This window comes from Pongo abelii, chromosome 21 (genome assembly GCF_028885655.2).
Source record: "Pongo abelii isolate AG06213 chromosome 21, NHGRI_mPonAbe1-v2.0_pri, whole genome shotgun sequence".
Lineage (NCBI taxonomy): Eukaryota > Metazoa > Chordata > Mammalia > Primates > Hominidae > Pongo > Pongo abelii.
The window spans coordinates 32,919,982-32,936,842 of NC_072006.2; the positions used below are offsets into that span (position 1 = coordinate 32,919,982).

The 16,861-nt window shown below is 45.0% G+C and overlaps 1 protein-coding gene across 21 annotated transcripts in view; it reads left to right on the forward strand.

Annotated features, from left to right (window-relative positions):
- ZNF343 (zinc finger protein 343) overlaps positions 1-16,861 on the forward strand; it is a 27,540-nt gene continuing 10,679 nt past the window's right edge. For 2 of the 21 annotated variants that reach the window (XM_063720743.1, XM_063720745.1), the window contains exons 1-5: positions 1-163; positions 8,827-8,913; positions 15,187-15,453; positions 15,646-15,704; positions 16,396-16,522. In XM_063720743.1, coding sequence (XP_063576813.1) covers positions 15,336-15,453; positions 15,646-15,704; positions 16,396-16,522 — 304 coding nt within the window. In that variant the 5' untranslated portion in view covers positions 1-163; positions 8,827-8,913; positions 15,187-15,335. Of the gene's footprint in view, positions 164-398; positions 773-967; positions 1,702-5,079; positions 5,242-8,826; positions 8,914-15,186; positions 15,539-15,645; positions 15,705-16,395; positions 16,523-16,861 lie in introns of those variants that run through there. The other 19 variants (XM_063720746.1, XM_063720750.1, XM_024239168.3 and 16 more) reach the window with 15 other exon arrangements.

The following is a 16,861-nucleotide window of genomic DNA, read 5'->3' on the forward strand; positions in this document are numbered from 1 at the left end:
AGATCTGAACCCGGATCTTAGATAAGAGGCCAGAGAGCCAGACTCCAGCCTGAGTGAGGATTCCATCCTCCAGAAACTGGATGAGAGTCTGTCACTAACTTTGAGGACTTCGACAAGAGGAAGGTGACTACAGGCCACCCACAGGAGTGCACTGGTGTTGAGGGTAAGGGTTCAACTGAGACGCTGGGAGGCGGCTTTGCTCTGCCTGTGTCTCACAGGCAGCACGAAGTCGAATCTACATAGTGCTCACGTAAGGTAGTTCGCGTGCTATGGAGCCTCAGCCCAGGGAATTCAGCTGGTCCGGTGCAGGAAACTCAAACGCACGCCTGACAGCCAGCGAACTGCTCCGGCTAGATTCGCCAATCGGAAATGACTTCCCTCGTTGACCCCCAGCTTCCGGAAGCGCCTGCGGAAGCTGCCGCAGAGGGTTGTGGGGAGTGTACTCTTTTATTTGCAGAACGGGCCGAGGGGCTAGAGACTTCACTCGGTAGCCAGAACGTGTTTTCAGCATGCGCATTTTAAGCAGAGACGGAAAGGCTGTCACTGCAGTAGCCACTGTCCTGGAAAAGTAACCATTGCACAGACCAGAAGCAGCTCTGTGGCGGCCAATGGGAGCCGAAGCCTGCGAGGATGTTGGGAACTGTAGTTCTGGCGTCGGTAGGCGGCCGAGGTCCTGGGCCCGCTGGTTCTGGTGAGCGCGGCCTCCGCGGCTCCTTGGCTCCAGGATGCCGTCTCTCGTGGGGAAAGGAGGGTCGGGAAAGGCCGGGCGTAGGTTAGGTCGCGGGGTAGAGTGTGGCCGATGGGGAGTGCGGGTTGGAGATATTTGGTTTTTGGAGGAGGGGGCGCGGCTCGCGGTGCTCATTGGGGCGGGGCGATGGGGTGAGCCCCTGCTTGCCGGGACCTCCGCGGACCGTTTTTCCCCCCGGGGAAACGAGAGTGACCTAGAACTCTAATGTCTGTCTTGAACCAGGCGGGATTATTCTGGGTCAACCAGTTTTTGAATAGGGAGGGCGGCCCCAGTCGTGCGTCCTGGGGTTTATTTGGGCTGTGGGGATGAGTTCTGCCAGGGCCAAATGGACCAACATCCCCGCGGCTGGGGTGGGGACGTGGCTAGGTCCGCACATCCCTGGGTGGCTTTTGGCTGGGGAGCGTTTTGAGTCCTGCATCACCGAGTTTTTCTGTTTTTTGGGTGGGGCTGGATATGTCCGAAGTGGTGACCTGAGTGGTTAGGGGGAGGCCATTTCAGGCCTTGATGCTTGATGGGCCTTGGTTTCTTAGGGGTTGTGGGGGTGGAAGTGGAGGTGAGCTTGACGTGGTCAAAATATCCTGAGAGGGTCTGGGCGAGTGTCTTGGGTCAGGAGTCCCTGGGGTTTTTAGGGAGGTGAGGGAGGTTTTGTCCTCTGATAATGGTGGGCAGTATCACTCTGACATGCATCTAGGCAGCTTTTTTGAATGGGGGCAGGCGTTTTCTCTGGGACCTGTTGTCTCAAGGTGTGTCATGTGGGAGGTGCCCCCTGTGCTTTGTGGCAAAGATCGTGGGTTTGGTCGTCATCTGGGTGGCCCGTTTGGCTGACTCCTTTCCTGGACTGCTTTTCCCTCACATGTTAGGGCCAAACATCTGGTTTGGGGCTGTGAAGGGTTAGCTATGGTGGGGAACTCTGACGGCTTCTAGTCAACAGTCCAAATCACTTCTGGCATATGGTGAGTTCTGGATATCAGGCGTTTAATTTTATTTTTAATTTTTTCGTAGGGACAAATTTTAAACCTACTCAGTAGAGCCATTCAGTGAACTGCCACGGACCTGTCACCAGATTCCACATTTGTTAACTCATGGACAATTTTGTTTCATCTACATCCCCTCAACCCTATGTGGGGATACACTTTGAGAATTGTCAGACCCCACAGGGACTGCTCACTGCTGACATCATTACTGGCCCAACTGGCTAAGGGTGTGGCGCTCCACAGCTAGACTTCAAATCTAGGCACTTTCTAGCATTGTCAATTTGAGGAAGGTATATAACTCATGGAGCTTTGGGGAGGTAAAACTTGTATGGTGTCTGGAATTGTCTCTGGTATACAGTAAGAGTTTAGTAAGTGTTAACTATTACTAATAGTATTACAACTAGAGGCCCATAGGCATTAAAGGGATAAATATGTAATAGCAGCTTGTCAGGGCAGCCTGTATTCTGATGTGATGTCCCCACGTGGCTCTGTCCCCTAGAAGCTGTTTACATTATTCTCTTCTCTGACAGATCTGAGGCTTTCTTGTTAAAGGAAAAGGAGGCCTGCTCTTTTTTTTTTTTTTTTTGAGACACAGTTTCACTCTTGTTGCCCAGGCTCAAGATCTCGGCTCACCGCAACCTCTGCCTCCCTGGTTCCAGCGATTCTCCTGCCTCAGCCTTCTGAGTAGCTGGGATTACAGGCGTGCGCCACCATGCCTGGCTAATTTTGTATTTTTAGTAGACACGGGGTTTCTCCATGTTGGTCAGGCTGGTCTCCAACTCCTGACCTCAGATGATCCGCCCGCCCCAGGCCTCCCAAAGTGCTGGGATTACAGGCATGAGCCACCGCTCCCGGCCGGCCCACTCATTTTATTTTTTAATTTTTTTACTATATTTTAAGTTTTAGGGTACATGTACACAACGTGCAGGTTAGTTACATATGTATACATGTGCCATGTTGGTGTGCTGTACCCAGTAACTCGTCATTTAACATTAGGTATATCTCCAAATGCTATCCCTCCCCCCTCCCCCCACCCCACAACAGGCCCTGGCGTGTGATGTTCCCCTTCCTGTGTCCATGTGTCCTCATTGTTCAATTCCCACCTATGAGTGAGAACATGCGGTGTTTGGTTTTTTGTCCTTGCGATAGTTTGCTGAGAATGATGGTTTCCAGCTTCATCCATGTCCCTACAAAGGACATGAACTCATCATTTTTTATGGCTGCATAGTATTCCATGGTGTATATGTGCCACATTTTCTTAATCCAGTCTATCATTGTTGGACATTTGGGTTGGTTGCAAGTCTTTGCTCTTGTGAATAGTGCCGCAATAAACATACGTGTGCATGTGTCTTTATAGCAGCATGATTTATAATCCTTTGAGTATATACCCAGTAATGGGATTGCTGGGTCAAGTGGTATTTCTAGTTCTAGATCCCTGAGGAATCGCCACACTCACTTCCACAATGGTTGAACTAGTTTAAAGTTCCACCAACAGTGTAAAAGTGTTCCTGTTTCTCCGCATCCTCTCCAGCACCTGTTGTTTCCTGACTTTTGAATGATCGCCATTCTAACTGGTGTGAGATGGTATCTCATTGTGGTTTTGATTTGCATTTCTCTGATGGCCAGTGATGAGCATTTTTTCACATGTCTTTTGGCTGCATAAATGTCTTCTTTTAAGAAGTGTCTGTTCATATCGTTCACCCACTTTTTGATGGGGTTGTTTGTTTTTTCTTGTAAATTTGTTGGAGTTCATTGTAGATTCTGGATATTAGCCCTTTGTCAGATGAGTAGATTGCAAAAATTTTCTCCCATTCTGTAGGTTGCCTGTTCAATCTGATGGTAATTTCTTTTGCTGTGCAGAAGCTCTTTAGTTTAATTAGATCCCATTTGTCAATTTTGGCTTTTGTTGCCATTGCTTTTGGTGTTTTAGACATGAAGTCCTTGCCCATGCCTATGTCCTGAATGGTATTGCCTAGGTTTTCTTCTAGGGTTTTTATGGTTTTAGATCTAACATTTAAGTTCTTTAATCCATCTTGAATTAATTTTTGTATAAGGTGTAAGGAAGGGATGCAGTTTCAGCTTTCTACATGTGGCTAGCCAGTTTTCCCAGCACCATTTATTAAATAGGGAACCCTTTCCCCATTTCTTGTTTTTGTCAGGTTTGTCAGAGATCAGATGGTTGTAGATATGCGGTATTATTTCTGAGGGCTCTGTTCTGTTCCATTGGTCTATATCTCTGTTTTGGTACCAGTACCATGCTGTTTTGGTTACTGTAGCCTTGTAGTATAGTTTGAAGTCAGGTAGCATGATGCCTCCAGCTTTGTTCTTTTGGCTTAGGATTGACTTGGCAATGCGGGCTGTTTTTTGGTTCCATATGAACTTTAAAGTAGTTTTTTCCAATTCTGTGAAGAAAGTTGTTGGTAGATTGATGGGAATGGCATTGAATCTATAAATTACCTTGTGCAATATGGCCATTTTCACGATATTGATTCTTCCTACCCGTGAGCATGGAATGTTCTTCCATTTGTTTGTATCCTCTTTTATTTCCTTGAGCAGTGGTTTGTAGTTCTCCTTGAAGAGGTCCTTCACGTCCCTTGTAAGTTGGATTCCTAGGTATTTTATTCTCTTTGAAGCAATTGTGAATGGGAGTTCACTCATGATTTGGCTCTCTGTTTGTCTGTTATTGGTGTATAAGAATGCTTGTGATTTTTGCACATTGATTTTGTATCCTGAGACTTTGCTGAAGTAGCCTATCAGCTTAAGGAGATTTTGGGCTGAGACAATGGGGTTTTCTAGATATACGATCATGTCATCTGCAAACGGGGACAATTTGACTTCCTCTTTTCCTAATTGAATACCCTTTATTTCCTTCTCCTGCCTGATTGCCCTGTCCAGAATTTCCAACACTATGTTGAATAGGAGTGGTGAGAAGAGGGCATCCCTGTCTTGTGCCAGTTTTCAAAGGGAATGCTTCCAGTTTTTGCCCATTCAGTATGATATTGGCTGTGGGTTTGTCATAGATAGCTTTTATTATTTTGAGATACGTCCCATCAATACCTAATTTATTGAGAGTTTTTAGCATGAAGTGTTGTTGAATTTTGTCAAAGGCCTTTTCTGCATCTATTGAGATAATCGTATGGTTTTTGTCATTGGTTCTGTTTATATGCTGGATTATGTTTATTGATTTGCGTATGTTGAACCAGCCTTGCATCCCAGGGATGAAGCCCACTTGATCATGGTGGATAAGCTTTTTGATGTGCTGCTGGATTGGGTTTGCCAGTATTTTATTGAGGATTTTTGCGTCGATGTTCATCAGGGATATTGGTCTAACATTTTTTTTTCTTGTGTCTCTGCCAGGCTTTGGTATCAGGATGATGCTGGCCTCATAAAATGAGTTAGGGAGGATTCCCTCTTTTTGTATTGCTTGGAATAGTTTCAGAAGGAATGTAACCAGCTCCTCCTTGTACCTCTGGTAGAATTCGGCTGTGAATCCATCTGGTCCTGGACTCTTTTTGGTTGGTAAGCTATTAATTATTCCCTCAATTTCAGAGCCTGTTACTGGTCTATTCAGAGATTCAACTTCTTCCTGGTTTAGTCTTGGGAGGGTGTATGTGTCCAGGAATTTATCCATTTCTTCTAGATTTTCTAGTTTATTTGCGTAGAGGTGTTTATAGTATTCTCTGATGGTAGTTTGTATTTCTGTGGGATCGGTGGTGATATCCCCTTTACCATTTTTTATTGCGTCTATTTGATTTTTCTCTCTTTTCTTCTTTATTAGTCTTGCTAGCGGTCTATCAATTTTGTTGATCTTTTCAAAAAACCAGCTCCTGGATTCACTGATGTTTTGAAGGGTTTTTTTGTGTCTCTATTTCCTTCAGTTCTGCTCTGATCTTAATTATTTCTTGCCTTCTGCTAGCTTTTGAATGTGCTTGCTCTTGCTTCTCTAGTTCTTTTAATTGTGATGTTAGGGTGCCAATTTTAGATCTTTCCTGCTTTCTCTTGTGGGCATTTAGTGCTATAAATTTCCCTCTATACACTGCTTTGAATGTGTCCCAGAGATTCTGGTATGTTGTGTCTTTGTTCTCGTTGGTTTCAAAGAACATCTTTATTTCTGCCTTCATTTCTTTATGTACCCAGTAGTCATTCAGGAGCAGGTTGTTCAGTTTCCATGTAGTTGAGCGGTTTTGAGTGAGTTTCTTAATCCTGAGTTCTAGTTTGATTGCACTGTGGTCTGAGAGACAGTTTGTTATAATTTCTGTTCTTTTACATTTGCTGAGGAGTGCTTTACTTCCAACTATGTGGTCAATTTTGGAATAAGTGCGGTGTGGTGCTGAGAAGAATGTATATTCTGTTGATTTGGGGTGGTGAGTTCTGTAGATGTCTATTAGGTCCGCTTGGTGCAGAGCTGAGTTCAATTCCTGGATATCCTTGTTAACTTTCTGTCTCGTTGATCTGTCTAATGTTTACAGTGGGGTGTTAAAGTCTCCCATTATTATTGTGTAGGAGTCTAAGTCTCTTTCTAGGTCTCTAAGGACTTGCTTTATGAATCTGGGTGCTCCTGTCTTGGGTGCACATATATTTAGGATAGTTAGTTCTTCTTGTTGAATTGATCCCTTTACCATTATGTAATGGCCTTCTTTGTCTCTTTTGGTCTTTGTTGGTTTAAAGTCTGTTTTATCAGAGACTAGGATTGCAACACCTGCCTTTTTTTGTTTTCCATTAGCTTGGTAGATCTTCCTCCATCCCTTTATTTTGAGCCTATGTATGTCTCTGCACGTGAGATGGGTTTCCTGAATACAGCACACTGATGGGTCTTGACTCTTTATCCAATTTGCCAGTCTGTGTCTTTTAATTGGAGCATTTAGCCCATTTACATTTAAGGTTAATATTGTTATGTGTGAATCTGATCCTGTCATTATGATGTTAGCTGGTTATTTTGCTCATTAGTTGATGCAGTTTCTTCCTAGCCTCAATGGTCTTTACAATTTGGCATGTTTTTGCAGTGGCTGGTACTGGTTGTTCCTTTCCATGTTTAGTGCTTCCTTCAGGAGCTCTTTTAGGGCAGGCCTGGTGGTGACAAAATCTCTCAGCATTTGCTTGTCTGTAAAGTATTTTATTTCTCCTTCACTTATGAAGTCTAGTTTGGCTGGATATGAAATTCTGGGTTGAAAATTCTTTTCTTTAAGAATGTTGAATATTGGCCCCCACTCTCTTCTGGCTTGTAGAGTTTCTGCCGAGAGATCAGCTGTTAGTCTGATGGGCTTCCCTTTGTGGGTAACCCGACCTTTCTCTCTGGCTGCCCTTAACATTTTTTCCTTCATTTCAACTTTGGTGAATCTGACAATTATGTGTCTTGGAGTTGCTCTTCTTGAGGAGTATCTTTGTGGCGTTCTCTGTATTTCCTGAATTTGAATGTTGGCCTGCCTTGCTAGATTGGGGAAGTTCTCCTGGATAATATCCTGCAGTGTTTTCCAACTTGGTTCCATTCTCACTTTCAGATACACCAATCAGACGTAGATTTGGTCTTTTCACATAGTCCCATATTTCTTGGAGGCTTCGTTCATTTCTTTTTATTCTTTTTTCTCTAAACTTCTCTTCTCGCTTCATTTCATTCATTTGATCTTCCATCACTGGTACCCTTTCTTCCAGTTGATCAAATTGGCTACTGAGGTTTGTGCATCCGTCACGTAGTTCTCGTGCCTTGGTTTTCAGCTCCATCAGGTCCTTTAAGGACTTCCCTGCATTGGTTATTCTAGTTAGGCATTTGTCTAATTTTTTTTCAAGGTTTTTAACTTCTTTGCCATGGGTTCGAACTTCCTCCTTTAGCTCGGAGTAGTTTGATTGTCTGAAGCCTTCTTCTCTCAACTCGTCAAAGTCATTCTCCATCCAGCTTTGTTCCGTTGCTGGTGAGGAGCTGCATTCCTTTGGAGGAGGAGAGGCACTCTGATTTTTAGAGTTTCCAGTTTTTCTGCTGTTTTTTTCCCCATCTTTGTGGTTTTTTCTACCTTTGGTCTTTGATGATGGTGACGTACAGATGGGTTTTTGGTGTGGATGTCCTTTCTGTTTGTTAGTTTTCCTTCTAACAGTCAGGACCCTCAGCTGCAGGTCTGTTGGAGTGTGCTGGAGGTCCACTCCAGAGCCTGTTTGCCTGGGTATCAGCAGCGGAGGCTGCAGAACAGCGGATATTGGTGAACAGTAAATGTTGCTGCCTGATTGTTCCTCTGGAAGTTTTGTCTCAGAGGAGTACCCGGCCTTGAGAGGTGTCAGTCTGCCCCTACTGGGGGGTGCCTCCCAGTTAGGCTACTCAGGGGTCAGGGACCCACTTGAGGAGGCAGTCTGTCTGTTCTCAGATCTCCAGCTGCGTGCTGGGAGAACCACTACTCTCTTCAAAGCTGTCAGACAGGGACATTTAAGTCTGCAGAGGATTCTGCTGCCTTTTGTTTGGCAACGCCCTGACGCCAGAGGTGGAGTCTACAGAGGCAGGCAGGCAGGCAGGCCTCCTTGAGCTGCAGTGGGCTCCACCCAGTTCGAGCTTCCCAGCTGCTTTGTTTACCTACTCAAGCCTCAGCAATGGCGGGCGCCCCTCCCCCAGCCTCGCTGCTGCCTTGCAGTTTGATCTCAGACTGCTGTGCTAGCAATGAGCGAGGCTCCGTGGGCAAAGGACCCTCTGAGCCAGGCGCAGGATATAATCTCCTGGTGTGCCTTTTGCTAAGACCTTTGGAAAAGCGCAGTATTAGGGTGGGAGTGACCCGATTTTCCAGGTGCCGTCTGTCACCCCTTTCTTTGACTAGGAAAGGGAATTTCCTGACCCCTTGGACTTCCCGGGTGAGGCAACGCCTCGCCCTGCTTCGGCTAACGCTCGGTGCGCTGCACCCACTGTCCTGCACCCACTTTCTGACACTCCCCAGTGAGATAAACCCGGTACCTCAGTTGGAAATGCAGAAATCACCTGTCTTCTGCGTCACTCACGCTGGGAGCTGTAGACTGGAGCTGTTCCTATTTGGCCATCTTGGCTTGTCTCATTTTAAACTTGGGGATTTCTAGCCTCCAAATCTGGGTGCTAGGAGACAATCCTGAAGCTCACACTGCCTGTTTCATCCTCAGGCCCACCTTCTTCATTCCCTGCCTGCTGGGAGAGGACAATCTCTTGAGAAAGGAAAGACTTCTGTGTTCCTGAGAACCTCCTATCAGGTAGGTACCACTTACCTTTCACATTCCTATGGTGTCTTTTCTGCTCAAAACCATGGCTTATTTCCTTTGCCCATCTGACGTCTTGTATCCTGAAGTGTCCCAGTTGAGGCTCAAGGCCTTGCTTGTTTTTCTACAATACTGGGGTGATTTTAAGGGCAAGGATCTCCACAGGGATATTACCCGAGACTGGTACTCTCATTCAGGTTACCACCGTCCTTGCCCCAGCCATATTTCATCCTGGCTGCTGCATTCCCAGGGATTTGTCAGCTATTGTGAAATAAAAAATGATGGTAATTACCATTTATCGGGCCGTTGTTCTGTGCCAGGCAACTGGGTTTATAGTCTCCACAATATTTTAAACTCTCAACAATTTGAAAGTTAGGAATCAAAACTCTGAATTGATAGAATAAGAAGTGGCATGTTAAGAGGTCAATAAATTTACTTGTGTAATATGACCGGGTTGGGTAGAATTAGGATTTAGAGCTTCTTCAGTTATCAACATTCTATAATCCCTGTTTCATTGAGCCCCCCACCCCCTCATTTTCTTGTTTTTGCTGCTGGAGTATTTGGAAGGAAATCCCAGACATCACATAATTTTACCTATACATACTATCATATGCATTTCCAACAGAGAAGGACTATTTGTTAAAAATGTAACCATAATATTACCACATTCAACAAAATCGACAGTAATTCCTTAATGTCTTAATTCTAGATTGTTTTAAAATCTGCCCATTTCTTCTAAAAAAGTGCTATTGCTTAGTTCAAACTGTACACACTTAACAATTCAGGTAAGAACTATAAGAGGGAGAAGTATCTGAAATTCAGCAAGGCCAATTCTCCCGCTCCCTTTTCTCTTTACCTGTTGCTGATTTCTGTTAATGACTGTGTCTTCCATCCCTGGTCACCAGCGGGAGCTCTGAGTCTTTCTTGCCACCTTGTTCTTCCTGAAATTCTCATCCTTCTAATTAGTGATGGAGTCCTCTCAATTCTACCTTGGAATACCCCTTTATTATTTTCCCCTCATCTCACTGTTGTGCTACCCAAATTTTCATCTCTTCTGCACATTCTAGTTCACCTTCCACCCTGCCTTTTAAGTTGCTCCTCTGAAGGAAAAATAAGGATCATGCCACTCACCTACTCAAGAGGGCCATTTCTTATTACCTACCTCCAACTCTGTCCAAACTCAATAATTAGAGTGTGAGGCCACGTGCAGTGGCTCACGCCTGTAATCCCAGCACTTTGGGAGGCTGAAGGGATGGATCACTTGAACTCAGCCTGGGCAACATGACAAAACCCGGTCTCTACTAAAAATAGAAAAAGTAGCCGGGCATGGTGGTGCACACCTGTGGTCCCAGCTACTCAGGAGGCTGAGATGGGAGGATGGCTTAAGCCTGGAAAGTGGAGGTTGCAGTAAGCTGAGATCGCACCACTGCGCTCCAGCCTGGGTGTGGGCTCTGGAGACGGATTACCGAGATTCAAAGCCTGTCTTCACCGCACATTAGCTGTGTAACCTTGGAGACATTATTTCACTCTCTGTGCCTTCTACTTCTCATCTGTATAATGGAGAAAATAATAGTGCCCATCTCAGGGAGTTGTGAGTTAGAAATGTGGTAATTCCTATAAGGCCTGGCAGATAATTCCTAGAAGGTAGTGCCTGGCACAAGGTATATGCTTACTAAATATGGACTGGGATTGTTAATATTGATATCTGATTAATATCTGAATTATCTCTCAAGCCACCTTTTCAGTCTTGTCCCTACCACTTACTCCCTTTGTTGTAGTGCCCTCGTAGCTGTGTGGGAATAGATTCCATTCTGTGCTGTTTTATTCCTCTGGTTTTCTACTTGGCAATTGAACTCCTATTGATTTAGTCACACATTTACTCCATTGCAAAGCATGCCTTGATTTTCTCAGGGAAAGTTGTCCTCAGCCTCTTCTTTAGCCCCAAAGCACTTTTTATTTTTTTGGAGAGGGAGTTTCGCTCTTGTTGCACAGGCTGGAGTGCAATGGCACCATCTCGGCTTACCACAACCTCCGTCTCGGTTCAAGTGATTCTCCTTTCTCAGCCTCCCAAGTAACTGGGATTACAGGCATGCGCCACCACGCCTGGCTAATTTTGTATTTTTAGAGGAGACAGGGCTTCTCCGTGTTGGTCAGGCTGGTCTTGAACTCCTGACCTTAGGTGATCCACCTGCCTCAGCCTCCCAAAATGCTGGAATTACAGGCGTGAGCCACCACGCCTGGCCTAAAACACTTTATATATGAGTACTTTCTCTCACTGGACCATGAAGTGGCTCTTTAAGGATCAGGGACCTCTTGCTCATTTTGGGTCACTGACACAGTGCCTAACAACTAGAAGGACTAAATAAGTCTTTGTGAGCATCTGAGCAGCCCTGCTTCCTGGCTATGGAGGAGCCACATGGAGGAGCCATATGAAGGAGCCGGGGCGGGCGGGTGCAGGGGAGTTCAAATTGAGAAGTAGGTTGGGCCATTATTAAGAAAGGCCAGGATACCAAGTTAGTGAGTTGGACTCACTCTGTGGCCATCAGGGAACCACTTGAAGGTTTTGAGCTACTTTTGAGTGTGATCTCTCCCTTCAGCTATTACCCCATTTCTCTGCTTTCCTTTACTGCAAAACTCCCCAAAAGAATGGTCTATACTTGTTGCCTCCAGTTCTATTTTTCCATTCTGTTTTAAATCCTTTTGTAGCTCACCCTCCAGAAACTGTTCTTGTCAAGGTCACCAGCAGCCACTACTGTGCCAAACCCAGGAATGAATTTCCAGTCTTTATTTTCCAGTCTTCTTGGCAGCAATTCCTGTGGTCGATCTCTTCTTCCTCCTCGACACGCCTTGTCACTTGGCTCCAGTACTGTATGTACCTCTCCTTTTCTTCCCTCCCTCACAGGCTACTTCTCTGTCTTCCTTGATGGTTCTTTTTTCCCTGGCCTCCTAACTGTGGAGTCCTCCAGAGCTTAGTCCTTGACGATTCCTCCATCTTCCTCCTCTGCCTTAGTGATCTCCTCCACTCTGAGGACTTTAAATCCATCTATATGACTCTAGCGTAGACCTCTTCCTTCCCCTCCAGTGTTGGATGACTAATTGCCTACTTGTAATCTCCACTTGGATTCTGTATTTAGCATCTCAAACCTAGTCTCAAACATCAAACTTTGTTCTTCTCCCCCAAAATTTGCTCCAGTTATAGCTTTCCTCACTGTTGATGGTAAATCTTCTTTTTTTTTTTAAGACAGTTTTGCTCTTGTTGCCCAGGCTGGAGTGCAGTGGTGCGATCTTGGCTCACCGCAACCTTTGTCTCTCAGGTTCAAGCGATTCTCCTGCCTCAGCCTCCCGAATAGCTGGGATTACAGGCATGCGCCACCATGCCCGGCTAATTTTGTATTTTTAGTAGAGATGGGCTTTCTCCATGTTGGTCAGGCTGGTCTCAAACTCCCGACCTCTGGTGATCCGCCCGCCTCGGCCTCCCAAAGTGCTGGGATTAAAGGCATGAGCCACCGTGCCTGGCTGATGGTAAGTCTTATCCTTCCAACTGCTCCAGGCAAAAATATTAGAATTGTCTTTGATTTTTTTTTCATCTCACAACTCACATACAATAAGGAAATTCAGGATGTGATTGCTGTTCACCACCTCTGCTGTGTCCACTTTCGTCCAAACCACCATTATCTCCCACCTGAATTATTTCAACAGCCTTTACAGGATTTCCTTGCTTCTCTCCTTGTTCCCTGTCCCCTTTGTCTGTTCCTAGTCTACCAGCCAGAGACATCTTTTAAAATGTAAATCCAAGCTTGTTATTCCTCTGCTCCAAATCCTCCAATGGCTTCTCATTTCCCTCCACATCAAAACCAGCATGCTCAAGGCTGCACATGACCTGTGCCCTGGTATTGCTGTCATTGACTGCTCTTAACTGCCACCACTGTGTTTCACTTACACCCTCCTGCCACAGTGAACTTGTTATTTCTGAAAGAGCAGGGCTCACTCCTGCCCTAGGACCTTCAATGGGCTGTTTTCTTTCCTTATAGTTCTGCTGACACAGTTGCCCACATGAATCACTCCCCCACATTGTTCAAATCTCAAGTAATCACCCTTAAAAGGCTTTCCTTAAATACTCGATTTAAAATTGCAACTCCTCCAGTATCTGCCACTGGATCCTTCTGATGCCCTCAGTACTTATCACCATCTGACATCTTGTGTCTTTTCTGAGGTATATATATTTTTTTGTCCATCTCCTTGCCCCTACCCCACTAAAATGGCAGCTACATGAGTGCTGGTATTTTTTCTGTTGCATTTGCGGCAGTGTCCTAAATGTTGGAAATCTGCACTTAGTAGCCGGGCATGGTGGCTCACACCTATAATCCCAGCGCTTTGGGAGGCCAAGGCAGGCGGATCACAAGGTCAGGAGTTCGAGACCAGCCTGGCCAACATGGTGAAACCCCATCTCTACTAAAAATTCAAACAATTAGCCGGATGTGGTGGCAGGTTCCTGTAATCCCAGGTACTTGGGAGGTTGAGGCAAAAGAATCACTTGAACCTGGGAGGCAGAGGTTGCAGTGAGCCAAGATCGCACCACTGTACTCCAGCCTGGGCAACAGGGTGAGACTCTGTCTCAAAAAAAAAAAAAAAAAGAAAGAGAAAAAAATTCTGCACTTAGTACAGATCTTGCTTTATAAATGTTAGCTAAAGATACTAGTGTTACTAGGAGAAAGGCTTTGTCAGCTTCAGCTACGTTGTACTGCAGGTACTATAGGTTGGCTTTAGCTTTGTACCATGACTTTTTACAGTAGAACCACAGTCCCTTTGGGGACATGCTGTTCTCAGAACAAGAGAAATGGTGGAATTATGCAATGCTTAGAAATGGCATCGTCGCTTTCACTCACATTAATTTTCCAAGGCAAGTTACAAGGTCAAGCCTGATGTCTGGGACAGGGAAGTACCATCCTTTTATAGGGCAACAAATAATTGGGAACGATGATAAAATCTACCACAAAGGCCTCTTTTGTCCTAATCACTAGAATTAGATTAGCAAAAAGACTGAGAAGCATTTCACCTTACAAGAAGCTTCACAGTTTAGTAAAGACGGTCATGTAAATAGAGAAATTGCAATATGGTATGATGTCCAGGTTGGACAGAAGAGGGAGTGGTCATCTCTACCTATGGTGTTGAGGGATGAATTACAAGAACTGCTTAGAGACCCCAGCTAGTCTCAGAAGGGTACTAGGCAACAATAGGCCTGTAGTCATTTGGGCTGAAATCCTGAACAGCGTCTGAGGAGCTTCTGAAGGTGGCATAGCTCCTAATACCACCTGCCTTCTTTGGGACCACATCAGTGTAGGACTTTGACTTGGGCCCATCAGGATACACAAATGCACATCTCTGGTAAGGTCATGTGGTAGACATGCATAGCAATGGAAGCTAGGAGGTTATCTCTTCAAAGTAACTGTGAGAACTGGAGCTCTCCCTTAACTAAGAAGGACTGAGTTTTGATCTCCTAAACTCCTCACAATACAGGGACATAGGAATTTTTTTTTTTTTCTTGAGACAAGGTCTTACTCCTGCCGTCCAGGCTAGAGTGCAATGGCACGATCTCAACTCACTGCAGCCTCGACTTCCTGAGCTCAGGTGATCCTTCCACCTCAGCCTGCTGAGTAGCTGGGACTACAGGCACACACCACCATGCCCAGCTAAATTTTGTATTTTTCAGAGAGACGGCATTTCACTATGTTGCCCAGACTGGTCTTGAGCCCCTGAGCTTGAGCGATTAGCTTGCCTTGGCCTCCCAAAGTACTGAGATTACAGGTGTGAGCCACTGTGCCCATCTAAGACATAAGGAACTGAATATAGATGGAATCTTGGGTTGGGGCAGGGGAATCAGAAGCTGAGTTCTGCACACCCCGATTGGTCTACAGGAAACAGTCAGAGGCTCTTTCTCCACAGGCATTATGCTATATTCTGTCTTCTGTCTGACTCAGGCTTCAGGTAGTAGCAGAGACTGATCCAAAACAGAGTTTGAATCTGAGGTGCAGAGGCAGAAGAAGTAAAGTTTGAGAGCTAAGGGAGAGTGGCAGAACACAAGCAGGAGGGCCTAGAAATGAAGGTAGAGTGAATGAAGGTAGAAAATCCAGGGTACCCATGTAGATGGAGACTCGGTGTTTGTTGAATGAGGAGGGTGTGAGAGGACAGGATCCCTGCTGAAGAGGCATAGGCCTAGGGCCCACAATAAAAGCCCCAGCAATAGCAAATTGCTTCTTCATCCCACAGGTCCTGGCTGCATGGAAACAAGATGGGCTTTTTACAATTAAGGTTGGAAGAAGTCACCACAGGCAGCAGAACTCCATCTTGAGATGAAATAACATCTACCTGGACCTCTGGCAGAATTTCAAGGCACCCACTGGGCTGACTCTGGGGCCATGATGTTGCCTTATCCTTCAGCACTGGGAGATCAATACTGGGAAGAGATTTTGCTTTCAAAGAATAGGGAAAATGTAGAGACTATGAAGAAATTGACCCAAAATCATAAAGCGAAAGGTGAGAATTGTTGAGGAAGCCGGAGAGATGAAGAGGGAGCCAAGGCTCCAGGTTCACCTGAAAATGCTTCAGAGGTCACCTCTGGGTAAAGTGACTACTTCCTTCATCCTAAGGCTCAGAAGAGCTGCTCAGGGAGCGTCATGGTGGGGGGTAGGTGGTCTGGTTTCTCATAGCTTCTTTTTCTTTCCCTAGGCTTGCCTTCTAATGATACTGACTGGCCCCAGAAAAAGGAGGGAAAGGCCCAAATAGTGGTGAGTTGGGGTTACATTTTTTTTTTCCTGAAGCGCTGGCTCATTTCCCAGAGAATAGACATATATTCTCTTTCTTGGGAAGGGAAAAGGTGGTCAACATCTGGGTAGATGAGTGAAGCATTAGGCTTTCTTGAAAAAAGTTGTTAAAGCACATAGCAAAGATAGGGATTTTACAGATCCCATTTAGTAACCTGAGCTTTTAAAAAATGCTCATTCCAGACCCCATCTGTTCACTCCCATTTTTCTCTGTAATCCAAGTTTTCTTCCATTCTCTCCTCTAAATCTTTACCACTCCCTACTGCCCAGCACAAGCCCCAAGTCCATGATGCTTTTGTTCCTTCTGCAGCCCATTCTCTGCTGTTTCATCTCTGAATTCCTTCATTATGAATCCTCAAGGTCACTGTCTTAAACACAGCCTGAGGTTTACAAATTAATTCACAAATCATTTCTCTGGTGAAATCATATATGTCAAGGGCCTAGAATGTGTTCTGTGCTCAGTTATGCTCCTCACAGGTTTTAACAGAAAGCCAGGCACACAGTAGTGCTCAGAAGAACTTCATATGGAGAACTATATATTCTGACGAATTACATCAACTTGTATATCCAGGCTCTCCAGGGTCACCAGCTGTGCTCCACACACAGGGAAGATTGATGGTGGCTTGCTATACATTAATTTACTGGTTGTTTGTAGGTACCAGTTACATTCAGGGATGTGACTGTGATCTTCACAGAAGCAGAATGGAAGAGACTGAGTCCAGAGCAGAGGAATCTATACAAAGAAGTGATGCTGGAGAATTACAGGAATCTTCTCTCATTGGGTGAGGCTGTGTTCTTTCCTTTCCTTCATTAATTCAGTAGAGATTTATTGATCACCTAATATGTATGACAAAAAAATGTTCTAGATACTTACAACACATTAGTAAACAAAATCGTAATCCCTGCCTCCATGGGGCTTACTTTCTAGTGTAAGGAGACAGACAACAAACAAAAAGCCTCATATACAGGGATATTATAATATGGTATGTTAAAAGGTGATAAGTGCAACATAGTAAAAAATAATGAAATAAGGCAGGATAAAGGGGTATTGGCTGTGATAGGGTGGCTGGCTGAATTTTAAAACTGGGTATTTGAAATCAGTGAAGAAGTAATATTTGTCT